Source organism: Lactuca saligna, chromosome 5, assembly GCF_052625555.1.
Source record: "Lactuca saligna cultivar CGN05327 chromosome 5, ASM5262555v1, whole genome shotgun sequence".
Classification (NCBI taxonomy): Eukaryota; Viridiplantae; Streptophyta; class Magnoliopsida; order Asterales; family Asteraceae; genus Lactuca; species Lactuca saligna.
Genome location: NC_136421.1, coordinates 244694259 through 244711307, shown reverse-complemented (window position 1 = coordinate 244711307; position 17049 = coordinate 244694259). Strand labels below are relative to the sequence as shown.

At 32.3% G+C, this 17049-nt stretch overlaps 2 protein-coding genes across 2 annotated transcripts; one reads left to right on the top strand and one right to left on the bottom strand.

The window, feature by feature from the left end:
* Positions 1 to 7992: 7992 nt before the first annotated feature.
* LOC145047193 (purple acid phosphatase 2-like) lies at positions 7993 to 10477 on the bottom strand. Its single transcript, XM_078995424.1, has 8 exons — positions 10247 to 10477; positions 9893 to 10090; positions 9691 to 9802; positions 9393 to 9622; positions 9124 to 9262; positions 8801 to 9021; positions 8446 to 8567; positions 7993 to 8350 (listed from the first exon to the last, which is right to left on the bottom strand). The coding sequence occupies exons 1-8, from the start codon at positions 10445 to 10447 to the stop codon at positions 8149 to 8151; spliced, it is 1425 nt and encodes a 474-aa protein (XP_078851550.1). The 5' UTR covers positions 10448 to 10477; the 3' UTR covers positions 7993 to 8148.
* A 2317-nt stretch (positions 10478 to 12794) lies between these two features.
* Positions 12795 to 14163, top strand: LOC145046461 (zinc finger BED domain-containing protein RICESLEEPER 2-like). The gene is made up of 2 exons (XM_078994747.1): positions 12795 to 13348; positions 13683 to 14163. The coding sequence occupies exons 1-2, from the start codon at positions 12795 to 12797 to the stop codon at positions 14161 to 14163; spliced, it is 1035 nt and encodes a 344-aa protein (XP_078850873.1).
* The last annotated feature ends 2886 nt before the right edge of the window (positions 14164 to 17049 follow it).

Genomic DNA, 17049 nt, shown 5'->3' with positions numbered 1-17049 from the left:
GGATATCCAAAGGACTATAAGCCAAGGTCTGAAGTTAAGAATCAAAACAAAAGTTTTTCTAGTAATTCAACTTCTGTTTTTCAGACTGAATCCCCTGGGTCTAGAACTAATGATAACAATAATGATTGTCGTTTTTTGACTAATGAGCTATATGCTACGTTTCTTAGTCTCATTGGTGAAAATAAGCAAGGGTTGGATGAGACATTTGTCAATGCTAACATGGCAAGTATTTCATGTACCTCTTTTCTTAATACTAGTTGTCATAAGTGGGTTGTTGAATCTTTTCTTAATACTAGTTGTCATAAGTGGGTTGTTGAATCTTGAGCTAGTCAAGATATTATTAGTTCTGGGTCATATCTTCAAGATTTTGTTTGTGTGTCTAGATTAAACCTAAGTGTTAGTCATCCAAATGGTTCATCTGCTCAAATTAAAAAAATTGGGTACATGCAATTGTCAAATTCTCTTTATATGTTTAATGTATTTGTTGTTCCTGATTCCAATGTTAATTTGCTATCTGTTCATAAGTTGTGTAATGACAGCAAATGTGAAGTTGTTTTTAATGAACATAACTTTCATATTTAGGATTCATAGTCCAAGGGGACAGTGGAGACTGGTAATCAATCTGGGGGACTTTATTATCTTGATCCCTATATTTCATGTAATAAGGATTCCATTTCAAAAAATGTTTGTTGTGTCTCTAAGTTTACTTGGCATAGTAGACTTGGTTATCCTACTGATCAAGCTTTAAACATTCTAAAAAATAAACCTAATTTTAATAATGTTTCTTTACATCCTTGTAAGGTTTGTTATAAATCTAAGCAGACTAGGGATATTTTTCATAATAGTCTTCATGTTACTAAGGTTCTTGGTGAGCTCATTCATCTAGATGTGTGGGGACCATATCAGATTGACTGTGTAGGAGGTTTTAGGTTCTTCTTGACTATTATGGATTATTTCACTAGGGCTACTTGGGTTTTTCTTGTTAAGTATAAAGAAGAAGTTTTTCAAAATTATGTTATATTTTTTAACATGTTAAAAAATAAGTTTCAAGTTTCTAACTAAATCATAAGGACTGATAATGGAATAGGATTTATAAATTTTCGTTTTAAAACCTTTAATGATAATAAAGGGATTATTCATCAGACTTCTTGTGTTTACACTCCACAACAGAATGGAGTTGTGGAGAGGAAACACATGCACATTCTTAATGTTGCAAGATCTTTGATGTATCAATCAGGAGTCCATTAAAATACTAGGGTGATGTTTTTCTTAAATCAACATTTTTTATTAATAGAACTCCTTCTGTTTTGATAGGATCATCTCCCTATGAGTTGGTTTATAAAAAGTCTCTTAAAATTTATAATCTTTGTGTGTTTGGTTGTTTGTGTTTTTCTACTAACTTAAATAATAATGATAATTTTTTTTTCGCTCGTTCTGAAAAGTGTGTTTTTATGGGTTACTCTTCAAAAAAGAAATGGTATAAAGTTTTAATTCTTGATTCTAATTCTGTGTTTGTTTCCAGGGATGTTATTTTCTATGATTCCATGTTTCTGTTCATAATGCAAAATCCTATTTTTAGTAAGCCTAGTGATGGTTCTAGTGGGGTTGATCCATTTTCCTATGATGAACCTTTACATTCTGAAAACTTTGTTGATGATGGATTTTCTAATAGAACTTAGAGACCAGATCATTAGTTAGATTGTGCTAGTTCTCCTTTAAACCTTAATAAAAATAGGTCCAACAGAACGGGGTACAAATACTAGGTTAGGGTTTAAATGGTCTAGTTTGCCTTTATCTGATGGGTCTAGCTGATTCTCCTGACTCTCCTAGTTCTCCTGTCAGGACTGAGGAAAGTAGTCATTTAGATTCTGAATCTCTTGATACTCAATCTATTGGTCTCACACGTACTAAGAGAGAAACTCGACTACCATCTAGGTTTAGTGATTATATTATAGAAGGTAAATATAAATATGGCATTGAAAAAACACTTAATTACTCCAGTTTAACTTTTGATAAGAAGTGTTTTGTTTTCAACCTTGATAAAACTGTTGAACCTCAATCTTACTATGAGGCTTCCCTTAGTCCTAAATGGGTTTAGGCTATGAATCAAGAAATGAAAGCATTATATAGGAATAATACATGGATAATAACTGATTTACCTAAAAATATAAAACTTATTGGTAGTCGTTGAATTTACAAAATTATATATAAGGCCAATGGTGAAATAGAGAGGTATAAAGCTCGTCTTGTAGCTAAATTTTATAATCAAAGGGATGCCATTGACTATGAGAAGACTTTTGCTCCTACTGCCAAAATTGTTGCCATTCGTGTAGTTATTACCTTAGTTGTTAACTTTATTTGGAATTTGTATCAGTTTGACATTAATAATGCTTTTTTATATGGTTCTCTTGAAGAGGATGTCTATATGGTTTTACCTCTTGGATATCACAATAAAATGACAACAGAGTTTATAATTTGTTAAAGTCACTATATGGTTTAAAGTAGGCTCCACGTAAGTGAAATGAAAACTCTTTAGTTAGCTTTGGTTTTAAACAAAGTTATAATGATTACTATATTTTTGTCAAAGTTTCTAGAAAGATTTTTATAATATTGTTGGTATATGTAGATGATATCATTGTTACTAGAAATTATAAGTTTGAAATAACCAAAGTAAATGATTTTTTGAAATCTCGGTTTTTTATAAAAGATTTGGGAAAGTTAAAATATTTTTTAGGTATTGAAGTTGTGGATGTTCCAAATGGTATTTGTTTGTCTCAAAGGAAATATTGTTTGGAGCTACTTCATGATTTTGGTATGCTAGGTTGCAAACCTGTTAAGACTCCTCTTGAGTTAAATATTGTATTTGATAATAACAATGACGTTTTATTGGGGAATATAACTAGTTTCTGAAACTTATTAGAAAACTTATTTACCTTACTATTACTAAACCAAATATTGCATATTTTGTTCAAGTCTTAAGCAAGTATATGTATAAACCCACAAAAGCTCATCCACAAGTTGCAATGAGTTTGTTAAGGTATCTTAAACTCAGCCCTGGTAAAGGTGTTAGTTATTTGAAGTCTCATTCTGATTCTCTTTTGTTAAAAGGCTATTGAGATGTTGATTGGGCTAAGAGACTTTTCTCTAGAAAGTATGGTAGTGGATACGTGGTTTATTTTGGTGATTCTCCTATTTCTTGGAGAAGCAAGAAGCAATCTATTATATCTCGTTCGTCCACTAAATATCGGGCTTTGGGTTCATTATCTTGTGAATTAATTTGGGTTTTGAAAATTTTATATAATAATGGTTTTAAGAGTCTTGTTCCGGTAAATATATTTTGTGACAATGATTCGACCGTTAAATTGGCTATGAATCCTGTTTTTCATGATAAAACCAAACATTTCGAAATTGGTGTTCATTTCATAAGAGAAAAAATTGTAAAAGGAGTTGTTAAATTGATTAAGATTAGTTGTTAGATCAGGTTGCAAACATATTCAGTAAGTCTCTTATGTCTTCACAACCTGAGATTCTTAGTGATAAACTATGTTTGTTTGATCCTTTTTCTTCTAAATAATTGTTTTCAAAATGGTTAGTTTGAGGGGGGCTATAAAAATAAATAATATTTTCATCAGTGTTTTGAAAACTTGATCGGACCGGCCGGTCGAACCGGTTCAACCGGGAACCAGCAAGGTTACCGGTTTTATAAAGGTAAAAAACCGCTTGAAAACCAAACCGACAGTTTTCTTTAGAACCGAAAAAAACTGGTGTGGTTCAACAGGTAACAAAACCGGTTTTGAACAAGTTTGGCTTACTCACGCCTAAGAAGAAAGCCAGCTAAAAGAAACCAACTAATTCAATGAAGCGTCAATTTATCTTCTATGCTGTGGGAATACTCCTTTTTATAAAGTGACACTGCCTTCTATTTCTTTTCACCCGTCGATGTGGGATGTAAGTCAAAGTTTATACAAGCCAATTTGCACACATTAAATATATTTGCATTATTTGTTTTCTACACAACACACATTATTATATATATATATATATATATATATATATATATATATATATATATATATATATATATATATATATATATATATATACTTATACTGTTTATTTTTTAAATAACTATGTATTTTATATATATGCACTTCATAATTATAATGTAAATAAATAAAACACACACGTTACATATATTTAATATACATATATACATATATAAAACACACTACAATATATATATATATATATATATATATATATATATATATATATATATATATATATATCCGGTTTTTCCGGTTTTTGGAACCGGTTCAACCGGTCGGACCAATTGAATCATTGAATCGGTAAGACAGTCGGTTCGATGTCCGATCCAATTTTCAAAACCTTGATTTTCATAATAAACAAACTAACATTTTGTTATCTTTTAATATTTGGATATATTTTGTACTATTTGTGATTAAAAGGTTTTGCATGAAATATTGAGGGGCTGGATGTATATATCACAAGTTCATTTGGGTTTTCACGCGGATCTTAGGATTCGGTAGGGATGGCAACGGGATGGGTTTTGGTAATCCCGTCCCGTCCCCAAATATGAAAATCGATCCCATCACCGACTTGATTCCCAATGGGTACCCATTTACCAAATACTATCGGGTTTGCGGGTATCCCAACGGGGTAACGGGGATCTCCGTTTAACATTCAAATTAAGAATAATTTTGATGCAATGAGAATACAAAACCATTAAACTTAGTGATGCAAACATAAATTCATATCCAAAATAATCTTGATAATTTACAAAACCATTAAGAACAGACATCTTTGTTCCGATACATAAGTGGTTACTAGTAGCAAAAAAACAGTAAATATACTAGCATTCATAAACCATAATATCACTATTACTCTAAGTACTATGAATAAAAAAAATATCAAAACACTAGCACTACAAATAAACAAGAAACTATCTCAAGAAATTATCTTTAAATCATTCAGAACAAAGAAGATAACTCAAGAAAATTAATATATATATATATATATATATATATATATATATATATATATATATATATATATATAATCAAATGAACGGTACGGGTTTTGGTTTCGGGTAATCGGGACGGGTATTTTGTTTACCATCCTCATAACCAAACCCACAAAAATTTTCTAAAAGCATACCAAACCCAATCCCGGCCCCTATTAACCGACCCCGAACTCGACCCTAATATTTTGATTTTCTGGTTTTACCATCGGGTTCGGTTTCTTTTGCCATCCCTAGGATTTGGTGTGACCCGGGTACTTAAGGCTTGGACGACTGATGATGGGTCATTATTCACTCGATCAGTTTCACTTTTACTCTCGTTCTCTCTCGGATCACATGTACATATTAGGGTTTGTAACAAGCTTTTGTTTGTTCTTGTAGATATGTTAGATTAGGTTGAGGATTTTATTAAGCAAGGTTCGAAATAACGTAAGGCATGACTTGAAATTCGGGTTTTCACTCGGATCTTAGGATTCGGTGTGACCCGGGTACTTAAGGCTTAGACGACTGATGATGGGTCATTATTCACTCGATCAGTTTCACTTTTACTCTCGTTCTCTCTCGATTCACATATACATATTAGAGTTTGTAACAAGCTTTTGTCTGTTCTTGTAGATATGTTAGATTAGGTTAAGGGTTTCATTAATCAATGTTCGAAATAACGTAAGGCATGACTTGAATGCAATGTCAAGCCTCAAACTTTATTCAGTCGTGGCGAGTCACGTTGTTTGTAAAGCGTGACTTAAGACGACAATTATGTACATATTTAATAGTATTTTATATATTTTTTACTATTATTGATTTTTATATACATGTGACTTAATACGATATTTTGTCAAAACTTGGCGGCAAGTACAAGTTTTGGAATTATGATAAGCTTTTTAGAATATTGATTTTGAGGGTAGTATATGATTGTTGTAGTGGGATTTTGTATGTAAGTACGTGAAAACCGTTTGTATGTTAATCCTCAATTGATATAATAGATGGTAATGTTGGAAAATTCGTGTTTTTACAAGTTTTTATAATTTTTAGCAATTTTTTTTAATATATATTGAAAATGAGGTAGTTGGAAATATTAAAATATTATGATTTAATATCTTGTATAATCCGGACAATATCAATATAATATTAGAGTTCAAATCCTCCTATAAACATAGATAGAAAATTTTATAAGTATTCATTTAAAAAAAATACAATATTAGATATAGCCATATGGTTAATAACTCATTAAAACACGAGTAATATTTGTTAATTCGAAGAAGGATAAGCTTGTACTAAATTATACTTCATTGGAACTAAAATGTTGATCAATCAATTCTTTCATACTAGTAAGGACAGCAAATATTTCTACGTAACAAATTGATAATTGCAATATAATTCACCTCCATCCGAAAACAACCTTTAAATATCTAGAACTTGGTCAAACAAAAGTTGAGATTCCATTTCTCCACTTTCCTTTAAACTAGACGTCACGTAATAAAAAACAAGAAAGAAGTCAACAAAAGAAGATTATATAATTAGCCTTTTGTGTTCAAATGACAGTTACAACTGATCATCAATCGACTCTTGTTCGACGTTCGACTTACTTTAAGATAAATTCACAAAAATAACTTAATTTTTTTATTGATTTAGCCAAAATAGCAAAAATTATTATTTAACAAAAAAATAGTCAACAAAACCACATATAAGACTAACACGCCTGTGGTTTCGTCAACTTGTGCACGATTTCGTCATTTGACATGGTAACTTGTAGGTTTCGCTAAATGGGTTGTAGCCTATAGTTTCACATCCTATTAGTTCAATATATTTAAACCCTAAGGTCCCGTTTGATAGTTTCTGTTTGGGAAAATGATCTCTGGTAAAATGCTGTCTGAGAAAGTTTTCCAACTGGGAAAGAAACCATGTTGTTTGATTGTACATCTGATTGACGGTGCTGAATGATGAAATAAAGTAATAATTCAATAAAAAATAAATTTTAAAAAAGTTATTTAAAAAAATTAATAATCCAATAAATAAAGAAAGAGACGGAGTTTGGTGTATAATTATCTTTTCAGCTCATTCAGCCAGAAAAATATGATTTTGGGGCTTTCTGGGAAAAACATATCTTATCGGGAAAGATCCATTCTTTTGTGCAAATCAAACAGTCTTTCCGGTTCTTTCAGCCAGAAAGATCTATTTGGACTTGAAAAGTTGTGTATCAAACGGGGCCTAAACATATTTCTAGATCATTTTCAACCGAAGGATATAAGAATTCTCCATATGATGCCTAAAGAAGACGTCCAACAAAACTATGTTCCAAGTAATCTTATATATAGTTATTTTTTATTAAATACGCTGAAATTTAAAAGTAATATGTATTATTTTTGCCTAGAAATCAGAAAAATAAAGAACAAAACCACAAATGGCATCGCCATCTTTGATGGTACAATTCTTTAATGCACAAAATGTGTCCTTCAACAAATTGTACATTTACAGACGACTTTAGAGATGCCATCTACGATTTTGTGTCTTCGAAAATGGACACAATGATTTTTTTTATAAAGATAACATGAAACTACAGGTAAAATATCGTTGGTTATTTTTGTATAACACTAATTTTTGACAAAGTCATTAAAAAATTAGGTTATTTCTGTAAATTTCTTCACTTTTAATTGACTTTTCTAACATAACAATTTTAAATTGAAGAGATTATGTATTTTTTTAATATAATAGAACAAAATCAGGGTCGTGAAAATCTTTAGGATATAGCGTCATGGAAAAAAAAAAGGCGTTTATACCTTTATTGAGAAAGAAGCGAAAGGGCAGGGCAGTGGACTAGAATCGTGTGCGCTTGTGTGGAGTGTGGACTGGACCACAACCACCACCCTCTCCCGGCCTCTAGTGGTGCAGTGTACCTTTGCCTTTTATCCCTATCCTATCAATCATTTTATCTCTATTCATTTCCACACCACTTTAAAATAAAATCCAGATTTAAATCATCATATCATATCATCTTTTATTCAAACTAACAATTCTCCAATACTCACTTCAAATGACGTTAACAATGGCTCATAATCTCTGTATTTGTAAATTCCCGTTTAATTTTGCCTCTAATCTTATTGATTAGTTTAATTATAGTTTTTGGTTGTAGAATCATCCACAGGGTGCCAAAATCTATTGTAAAACACGACAGTGTCGGCTCTAACAGCATATCCATCTGAATTACGGTGCCAGCTGTACAAAGCATGTGTTCGATTCTTGATCTCTAATGTTGCGTGACCAAAGCTCGCTTCTCTAAATGCTGAATACTTTGGTTGTGGCTCTGTCATACTACACGTCCATTTAAAAAAAAAAAATTGCTACTCAAATTATATTTTAAAATAATGCACTTTTAATCTAAAAAAGTATCCAAACTTTATTCTCACTTGTTTGCTAAGCCTTCAATGTTTCCACCGTCACCGATAGTTATATACACAGGGGCAGATTGGTCATGTGCCGGAGTGCATTCGCCATTCACAATGTTATACGCAATATTCGATATACGTTCCTGCATAATAACTCCTAAAATTTTAGATTCTATATATAAATATAATGTGGTAGTAACCTTTTTGGTATTTTAGTACGACCATTTTCGCTAATAATGAGAAGAGAGTATTATCGTCTTTTACACTCACAGAAAGCAAGTCCCTGTCCCACCTTTTACCTTTTTGGGTGGGCCACAAAATTACAGTTTTTGTCAGTTCAATACACACCAAACACAGTATGAGTCTTGTAACTTACAGAGCGTTCATACGCATGAACATGACCGGCGAACACAAGATCGACTTTGTATTGTACGAACCACGGCTCGAACATGACTCTCATGGTCTCGCCTTCCATATAATGGTAACTATTACTATTGTACCATGGAGAATGCATGAGAACAATTAACCATGGGGTTTCCTTTCTATTCACCTTTGGGAACTCCTCAAGGAGCCATTGGTATTGAGGAGTATACATACCTACACGTACACGTGACACATTATATAATTTTTTTTATAAACTTTTCTATTAACTTATTTTCAAAATCATATAAAAAAAACCACAATTAACCAATTCATTACCATAAGCCGAATAAGAAGACAACACAATAATATACGCCGAAGCTCGCTTGATTGAATACCAAAGTGGTTCCGTACTTCCCGATTCCTTAAAAGGGACTCGGTAACGATGAAGAAACGGCTTAAACGGCTTCGTTTCACCCTGCATCATAACATATTGCTTGAAATAAATTTTACAAGTTTCAAAATATATAAAAAATCAGCTATTATTGGTAAGGAAAAAATTAAAATGCATTATCCATTAGATCAAATTTGTTTAACGGGGGACTTACGATACTTGGCTCATAATCAAGCTCGTGATTTCCTGCAGTCCAAATCCATGGTTGAAACGCCGTGCTACGTTCAGCGAATCTCCCCCAACTATCCCACCGTGAATTATCATGGAACTCATAATGATCGGCGTAGGATAGATCACCAACAAACAACACTGCTTGCCCTTTCACCGGGTTCATTTCATAATGCGTAAGAGTAAGATTCGAATCATACGTTTGACCAAGATCCCCTGCAAAAAGTTTGTCAATTAGGGTGAAGTTATGAACTAGTTATCGACAATTGAAACCGAAAGCTTACCCATGATCCCAAAAGTGTAGGAAACATCAGGTCCGACCGGCGGTGGAGTCGTGAACCAGAACCTCCGTGTGGTGCCACCGCTTCCGACCTCGTAATAGTACTTGGTGTTAAACTGCGTCGATTTTTTTTATCAAATTAAACGATGAAGTTTGGAATTTAAGAATTGAATATGAAATAATTGAAATCCCAATCCCAATCGCACCTCTAAGTTCTTGATTTTGCAGTGATGAATGAATCCAGAAGTGTAATTGTAGTATTTGTAAGTAGTGATTCTTCCTGTGGACTTGAATTTTTTATTGTTTTGAGTCCAATAAACCACTGTGCTCGAACCAGGCTCATCTTGAGTCACCCAAGACACAATAACAGCTCTGCCCACATGGTCTCCTTGTGTTATGTGCACCTGTCACAGACCCAGCCAACGTACAACTTTTAATGCACAAGTTACAAGTCATTATAACATGACTGTTTTCACTATTCGACTGGATTCATTAATGGATTCCACATTAATCCATTTCGATAAACTGTTTCGAATCGGAGAAAGCGCAAAAAAGAGTACCTGTTGAGGGGCATTGTAGCCGGGAGGATGAGAGAAGACATCGCTATGGAAAGGCATGTCGATGGATTTAGCTTCTTTTCTAACGAAAGAGCTTGTGATTCCGCCATTGGAGAATGCTCCATGGTAGATCGTTAGAAGCAGAAACAAGAAATAAGCGTAAACCCCCATTTGTGAGTAGAAACACAGGTAGGGGTGGATCATGTGTTGGGGGAAGGAAGGGAGGATTTTATAAGCAATGAGAGTGAGAGTCAACACTTTTGGTATTATATTCGAAGGCCGATATTTAATCGAATAAAAATAAGAGTATATGTTCGTTCGGTTTCATAAAGACTTTTGTCTTTGTATGTTATCCGTCGATTTAACTATATATTATTTTTAAGTAATTTTGACCAACATGTTTGTTTGATTAGAGATGTTGATTTATATGGAAATAAATTGATCTTTTTTTATATATTTTTTTGGTAAGAAGTTAAAAATGTATTTATTTACGGCTTTTACAATATAATATTAAATTAAATCATTATCTTAATAGTATAATTTTTATAGTTTCATTTATTGTGTTGATCACTTATTTAATTATAGCAGTGACAAAAAAAAGTTATGGATCAATATAAAAACACAAAAAATTAAATCCTTTTAACTTTTACCTCATAATGGAAAGGGTCGTTTTTCGTATGTATGTTTGATTAATTAAATTGATTAAATCTATGATTAACCTCAAATAATATTTTTATGTGTGTGTGTGAAACTACATCATATGAATGTGAATCTGGTTTTATTTAAGATCATCATCAATAATACATGACTTTTTGAACATGGTTGATTACAAAATCCGACATTAAGATTTTTTATTTTGTCAATTTTTGATAAAACCCTTTCTCATATTGAGAACAAATCAATAGTATCTTTAAAGAAGTGTTAACTTTTTTTTTCAGGGTTATTCTTTCTTAAAATTTAAAATCTAGGTTAAATATATAAATTTTGAAAATATGATGAACTATTGACCAAAAATGATGAAAATAAATACATTTACCAGTATTCGGACATAATTCGGAAAAAATAATAATAAAATAAACTTTTAACTGAATATGATATCAAATTGTAGATACTTTATTTTATAATAGAATTCCCTTATTTTAGCAACAAACTTAATAATATTTGCTTTTGAAGTGATTATTAAATCGGCGGTTATTTATCACGATATAGATATAGCTTTAAAAAAAAAAATCTTAATTAATAATATTTGCTTTTGAAGTGATTATTAAATCGGCGGGTTATATATCACGATATAGATATAGCTTTAAAAAAAAATCTTAAATTATATTTTGATAAAGTGAAAAGTATGTAAGGAATACATATATGTAGGCTAAAACTAGTTAAAAGGTAGGATATTTTTATAACTTAAACAATCCACCTCCCCTTAGAAAAAAATTCTAAATTTGTCATGTCATATTTTTAAACCACCTTTGACATATGTGGTGTTTTTGTTCATTTCCTTTTTTTTCCCCGGTACTGATTTTCATCATAGACTTAGGGATGTCAAAAACCACTGCGGGACCCTGTTTCCGTAGGATCATGATACTGTACGGGAGTAATTTTTAAAAAATTCGAGAGAGGGAGCGGGGGCGAGATTAACCCCGGTTACTTTCGGGACCGGGGTCGGGAGTGAGTATTTTCATCCCATACTCATGCGGGGCCCGTTATATTTATATAAAAAATATATTTATTTAATATAAAATAGAAATGGGTTATGGGGAAAACTGATTTTAATATTAGGGCTTAACAATTCACAAATCACCGATGTCATACGCTTTATTCGGTCTTCCCTTCCTCTTCCCAAAGACCCAAAGTCCAACTCCAAACATTGAACGACGAATGTCAAGACTCAATCGACAATCGACTAGCAGGTAGTAAAAATTGGCCATCGACGACTGGAGAGTGGATATTGACGACGTCGACGAGTCAGTCAATTACTCAATCGGCGATTTCTCCACCAAAAACGCGACCGGCGACTGTGACTTCACGATTTCGATTTCTCGCCTCCCAGTTGACTTCTCCACCAGAAATCGGAGGCAAGTTATTTAAAATTTGAATTTAAGGTTTGTAGTTTGCTATTTCTCGCCTCTCAATTTCTGTATCTCAATGTCAAGTCTTCACAGTTCGACTACTAGTCTGTGATTACTCCGCCTAAGATGCGATTGCGAGTCTGTGACTTCAAGATTTTTGTTTCTCGCATCCCAGTCGACTTCTCCACCAGAAATCGGAAATAAGTAATATAGTCATGTGTATTTTGACTTTTTGTGGTTTTTTGTTGACTGTTGTTGACTGCTAGTTTGTTGTTCACTATATTTCATGATATACTCATGTTTACATATTGTAGTTGTGTAAAGATTTTAGTTGTGTACAGGTTTTATAGTGGTTGTTTACAGATTATGGGATCTTACTGTAGTTATTTACAGAGTGTAGTTGTGTACGGATTTTGCTATTTCTATAAAAAAATAATGTTGATTAGTAGATTTGTGTGAACCATTTTCAGATTTTTGTAGTTATGTCTTCAGCAGAGCCGAATCAACCCAATGATTCAACCACGGTTAATGATACCGCCAATTCTGCAGTTAACTGTAGCGAGAAACAAATGAAATTTATATATCCCATGTGGCGTCATTTCACCTATGAAGAAGTTAAGGGAACCAAAATGACAGTTTGTAAGTATTGTAAAAAGGAAATTACTTATACAACCAAAAATGGAATCAAAGGGATGCATTCTCACCATAAGTCATGCAAAATACGAATTGGGCAAAAGAAAATTGATGATTTTCATAGTCAGTTAACCGGAAAAAGATCTAAGACGGATGAAAGTGGGGGATCAATTTTAGCAACACATCGGTTTAATTATGATGATTCGCGAACCGATCTTGCTAAAATGATCACAAAACATGATTACCCACTTAGAATTGTTGAACATGAAGGTTATAGAGATTTTTGTCAAGGGCTCCAACCACTTTTTAGGCCTATTTGTAGAAACACAGCTAGGTCTGATATCATGAAGTTGTACAGTGAGGATAAGGCAAGGATGATGCATTTTTTTGGAGAATATTCAAGGTAGGATTGCAATAACTACTGACATGTGGACTGCCAACTACCAAAAAAAAGGATACATGACAGTGACGGCCCATTTCATTGATGATTCTTAGCAATTACAAAGTCGTCTTTTGAGGTAATATTTAATTTATATTAATTTGTTTAATCTATCAGTATGCATTCTTTAATTAAATTGAATTTATTTTGTTACCCGCTAGGTTTATATATGTGTCATGTCCCCATACTGCTAAGAAACTAACTAATGTGTTGATGGATAGTTTGTTGGACTGGAACATAGATAAAAAATTATCAGCTTTAACTGTTGATAATTGTTCAACAAATAATTGCATGATAGATTTGTGGTAGACAAACTTCCTTTTGATAGCTTGATTTTGGGTAGAAGCTTGTTTCATATGCGATCTGTTGCGCATATTTTGAATTTAATTATGAGAAGTGGGTTAGATGTTTTTGGACATGGGATTGAGAAAGTGTGTAACAGTTGTAGTTTTTGGACAGCTACACCAAAAAGACTTGATACATTTAAAAACAATGCAAAGTTTGAGAATGTTTCTTGTGAAATAAAAAACGTAGTTGTTGATTGTAAAACACGATGGAATTCTACGTATTTAATGCTTTCCACGACTTTGAAATACAATAAGGTGTTTTATCGGTTACAACAACGTGAGCCCCAATATAACAGTGCACCTGATGAGAAAGAGTGGGCTTTGACAAGTGAGCTTTGTGATAGACTAAAAATCTTCTATAATGTCACAGAATTATTTTCGGGAACAAAATATCCAACAACCAACATTTTTTCCCCAAAATATGTGAAATAAAGATTGCTCTAAAGAAATGAGATACATCTAGTTTCATTGAAATAAGCGAAATGTCTGAAAATTAATATGATTACAAAGTTTGATGAGTATTGGAAAGAAAGTCACGGGATGCTGGCTATGGCGACGATATTGGATCCAATGTTTAAGATGAAACTCCTAGAGTATTTTTTTCCCGTTATCTATGGAGTAGATAATGCAAAAGATGAAATTCAGAAAGTGCGTCAAATTTGTGAAGATATATATATGCGATATGAGTCAAGCAAGTAATGATGATATTACTAGTAAGCCCACTTCTAGTCTAGATGCAGCTCCTGGAAGTGACATGGACTCATTAGATGCTTTCTTTTCATGGAATTCTTCTACTAGTGAAGTCTTTGTAAAAAATGAATTAGAAATGTACTTAGAGGAAGACACTTTACCCCAGATTCATGAGTTTGATGTGTTAGGTTGGTAGAAGTTAAATGAGGTTAAGCATCCTACATTGTGTTTGATTGTAAAAGACATATTAGTCATTCCTATCTCCAATGTTGCTTCAGAGTCTTCTTTTTCTACAAGTGGTAGAGTCATTGGTCAACATAGGAGTAGACTTCTTCCGTCAACAATTGAAGCTATCATATGCACTCAAAATTGGCTATGGGCAGGTAAAAAATGTATGTATGAATTTGCTTGAACCATTATTTGTTTTTTTCATTTTAATATATTTTTCTTATTACCTTTATTTTTTTTTCTTGGTTAGGTTGTGTTATTAATGGTGATGATTTACATTCTGATGAAGACGACGAGGGAATTAAGGTAAAATTATTAAATTTGTCGCTTTGTATTGAATAAACTAAGATAACAATTTATTTTATTATTATTTTTGTTATTTATTTAGGAAGGATATTCAAATGTCAATAAATGAAGGGTTCAAGGAAATTAATGGATATTGAAGATGCAGTACATGTTGGTATTTTATATTTGTAATTTTGGATTTGTCGTATTTTGCATTTGTAATATTGGATTTATCTTTATAAGATTGTTGTAATTGGTGTTGTGTAATGTTGGATTCATAATGTTGGATTTTTTTTTTTTTTTTTTTTTTTTTTTGCTTCTAAAAGATTAGGTTTTAAGTTTTTTAAGTTATTAAAAATAGTCTTTTTAGTTTAAAACAAAGCAATTTTTTACCAAAAAAAATCCATTTTTAAGCCCATAGACCGGGGGGACCGGGGGCGATGGAGGTAACCGGGAGCGGGACTAGGGGTTGTTTAAACGGGGGAACCGGGGCGGGGGCAACAAGTGATTTCGGGAGCGGGGACGAGGGCAGCTATTTCCGCTTCCGTTTGATCTCGTTGACATCCCTACATAGACTTTCATCATAGATCTTCATGTGTGCCCTTCACAAAGGGTTTACTGGTTGATGTGGCAACGACCACTAACCACGAACACCATCCTGGTGTTTAGTGGTGGGTGGTGGTCGTAGTGAATTGTCGTGCATACCATGGATCACCATATCCAGTTAAATTATTTCTCTTTCTAACTTTTTCTACCTCTTTTTATAATAATTTAAAAATTAAAAAAATAAGAGGGATATAATGGTGAGTATCTCATAAGTTTAGTGGTTGGATACATCATTAGAATGATTAATGATAGGTATAACGAATGACCTTACAAAATTTCAAAATATAAATTGATTTTATCAATCCCAAAAACATATCCTTCAAATAAGCAACATCGAAACCAATATCATTTAATGGCAATCCATCCCAAAATTATACAATTCAAACTCAGGCATTTTTTTAACTGATATATTTTCTTTTTTCAAAATTAGAGTTTTAGATGAATATTGGATTGTGAAGAGAAGTTTTTTGTGATTTTTTCCAGTCGTATCGATAACACCACATGATTGCTTCCATCATCACAACAATAAAGGTAAAATCCCTACTTTTGGGCAAACGTCCTCTCTGTTTCCTTCTCCCTCCACCTCATATTTTGGGTTGATATTCAAGTTTTTATTTTTAGTGTTTCACCTATTTGATTATACATTTGAAGTAATTAGTTTGTTGGAGGAAGAGGAAGCCTTCAATAACTGATGTCAAAATGGATTGGTGCTGAGAGAGGATAGATAGTATTTTAATTTTTAATTTAGTAATTTTGGAAGATGTTGATTCCATAAAAAGCTCCTGAGTATTTGAAGTATGCAAGAAACCTTGCTCTTGCATTGAGAAATTGGTAAATGATTTTTAATCATTGACTATTTGACTTTGATATCTTTTGTTTTATTGAATGAATTGTGATTTTGTGTCTTTTTAGACGAATATCGGATTGTGATGACAAGTTTATCAGAGAAAGGTTCACACTTCATCTTCAAAGTAAAACAGGTTATAGTTATAAAAATCTTTTGACTTTAGTTGAAGTATTCTCATGAGGTATTCAACTTCTTTGGTGTTCTTTATAAATAATTCCGTAAGTTAACCCTTTTCAGTTTATTTTTTGTGGATGTTGATTTTGTTCTCTCTTTAATACATCGTCTTTTCCTTCGTTAATATTATCTTTTTATTTCCGAATTTATAAGTTGAAAATGTCATTTTTAAACACTTAGATGATATAGATGAGTTTCCAGCTTAGTTTCTAATATTATCTATTTTTTTGTCTACAGTCAAGGTTTTTTTTGTTTCTTTTCGAATGAGTATTCTCCTAAAGACATTACTTAAAATAGTTCATGGTGTTTTCGTAATTTTCTGCAACTTTTAGCTACGAAGTTTTATGTGTTTATTGTTACTAAATTACTTGCCTCTAAAGTCTAAAACCACTTAAATTTTCTAAAACTGATATGGGTTAAAATTTAAAAGTTATAAATTTGTTTCTTTGTAGGCTTCCGTAAATGCATCTTTACAGATAAGTATTAAA

Bases quoted from the DNA above. Each gene is read 5' to 3' on its own strand.
- LOC145047193 (XM_078995424.1), bottom strand. From the start codon at position 10,447: ATGATCCACCCCTACCTGTGTTTCTACTCACAAATGGGGGTTTACGCT. The intron at 9,022-9,123 runs GTAATGAATTGG...GTGTACGTGTAG, and splicing joins GTCTTCTTATTCGGCTTATG to GTATGTATACTCCTCAATAC. The intron at 8,568-8,800 runs GTAAGTTACAAG...GTTATTATGCAG, and splicing joins TTCATGCGTATGAACGCTCT to GAACGTATATCGAATATTGC.
- LOC145046461 (XM_078994747.1), top strand. From the start codon at position 12,795: ATGTCTTCAGCAGAGCCGAATCAACCCAATGATTCAACCACGGTTAAT. The intron at 13,349-13,682 runs GTAGGATTGCAA...ATTGCATGATAG, and splicing joins TTTTTTGGAGAATATTCAAG to ATTTGTGGTAGACAAACTTC.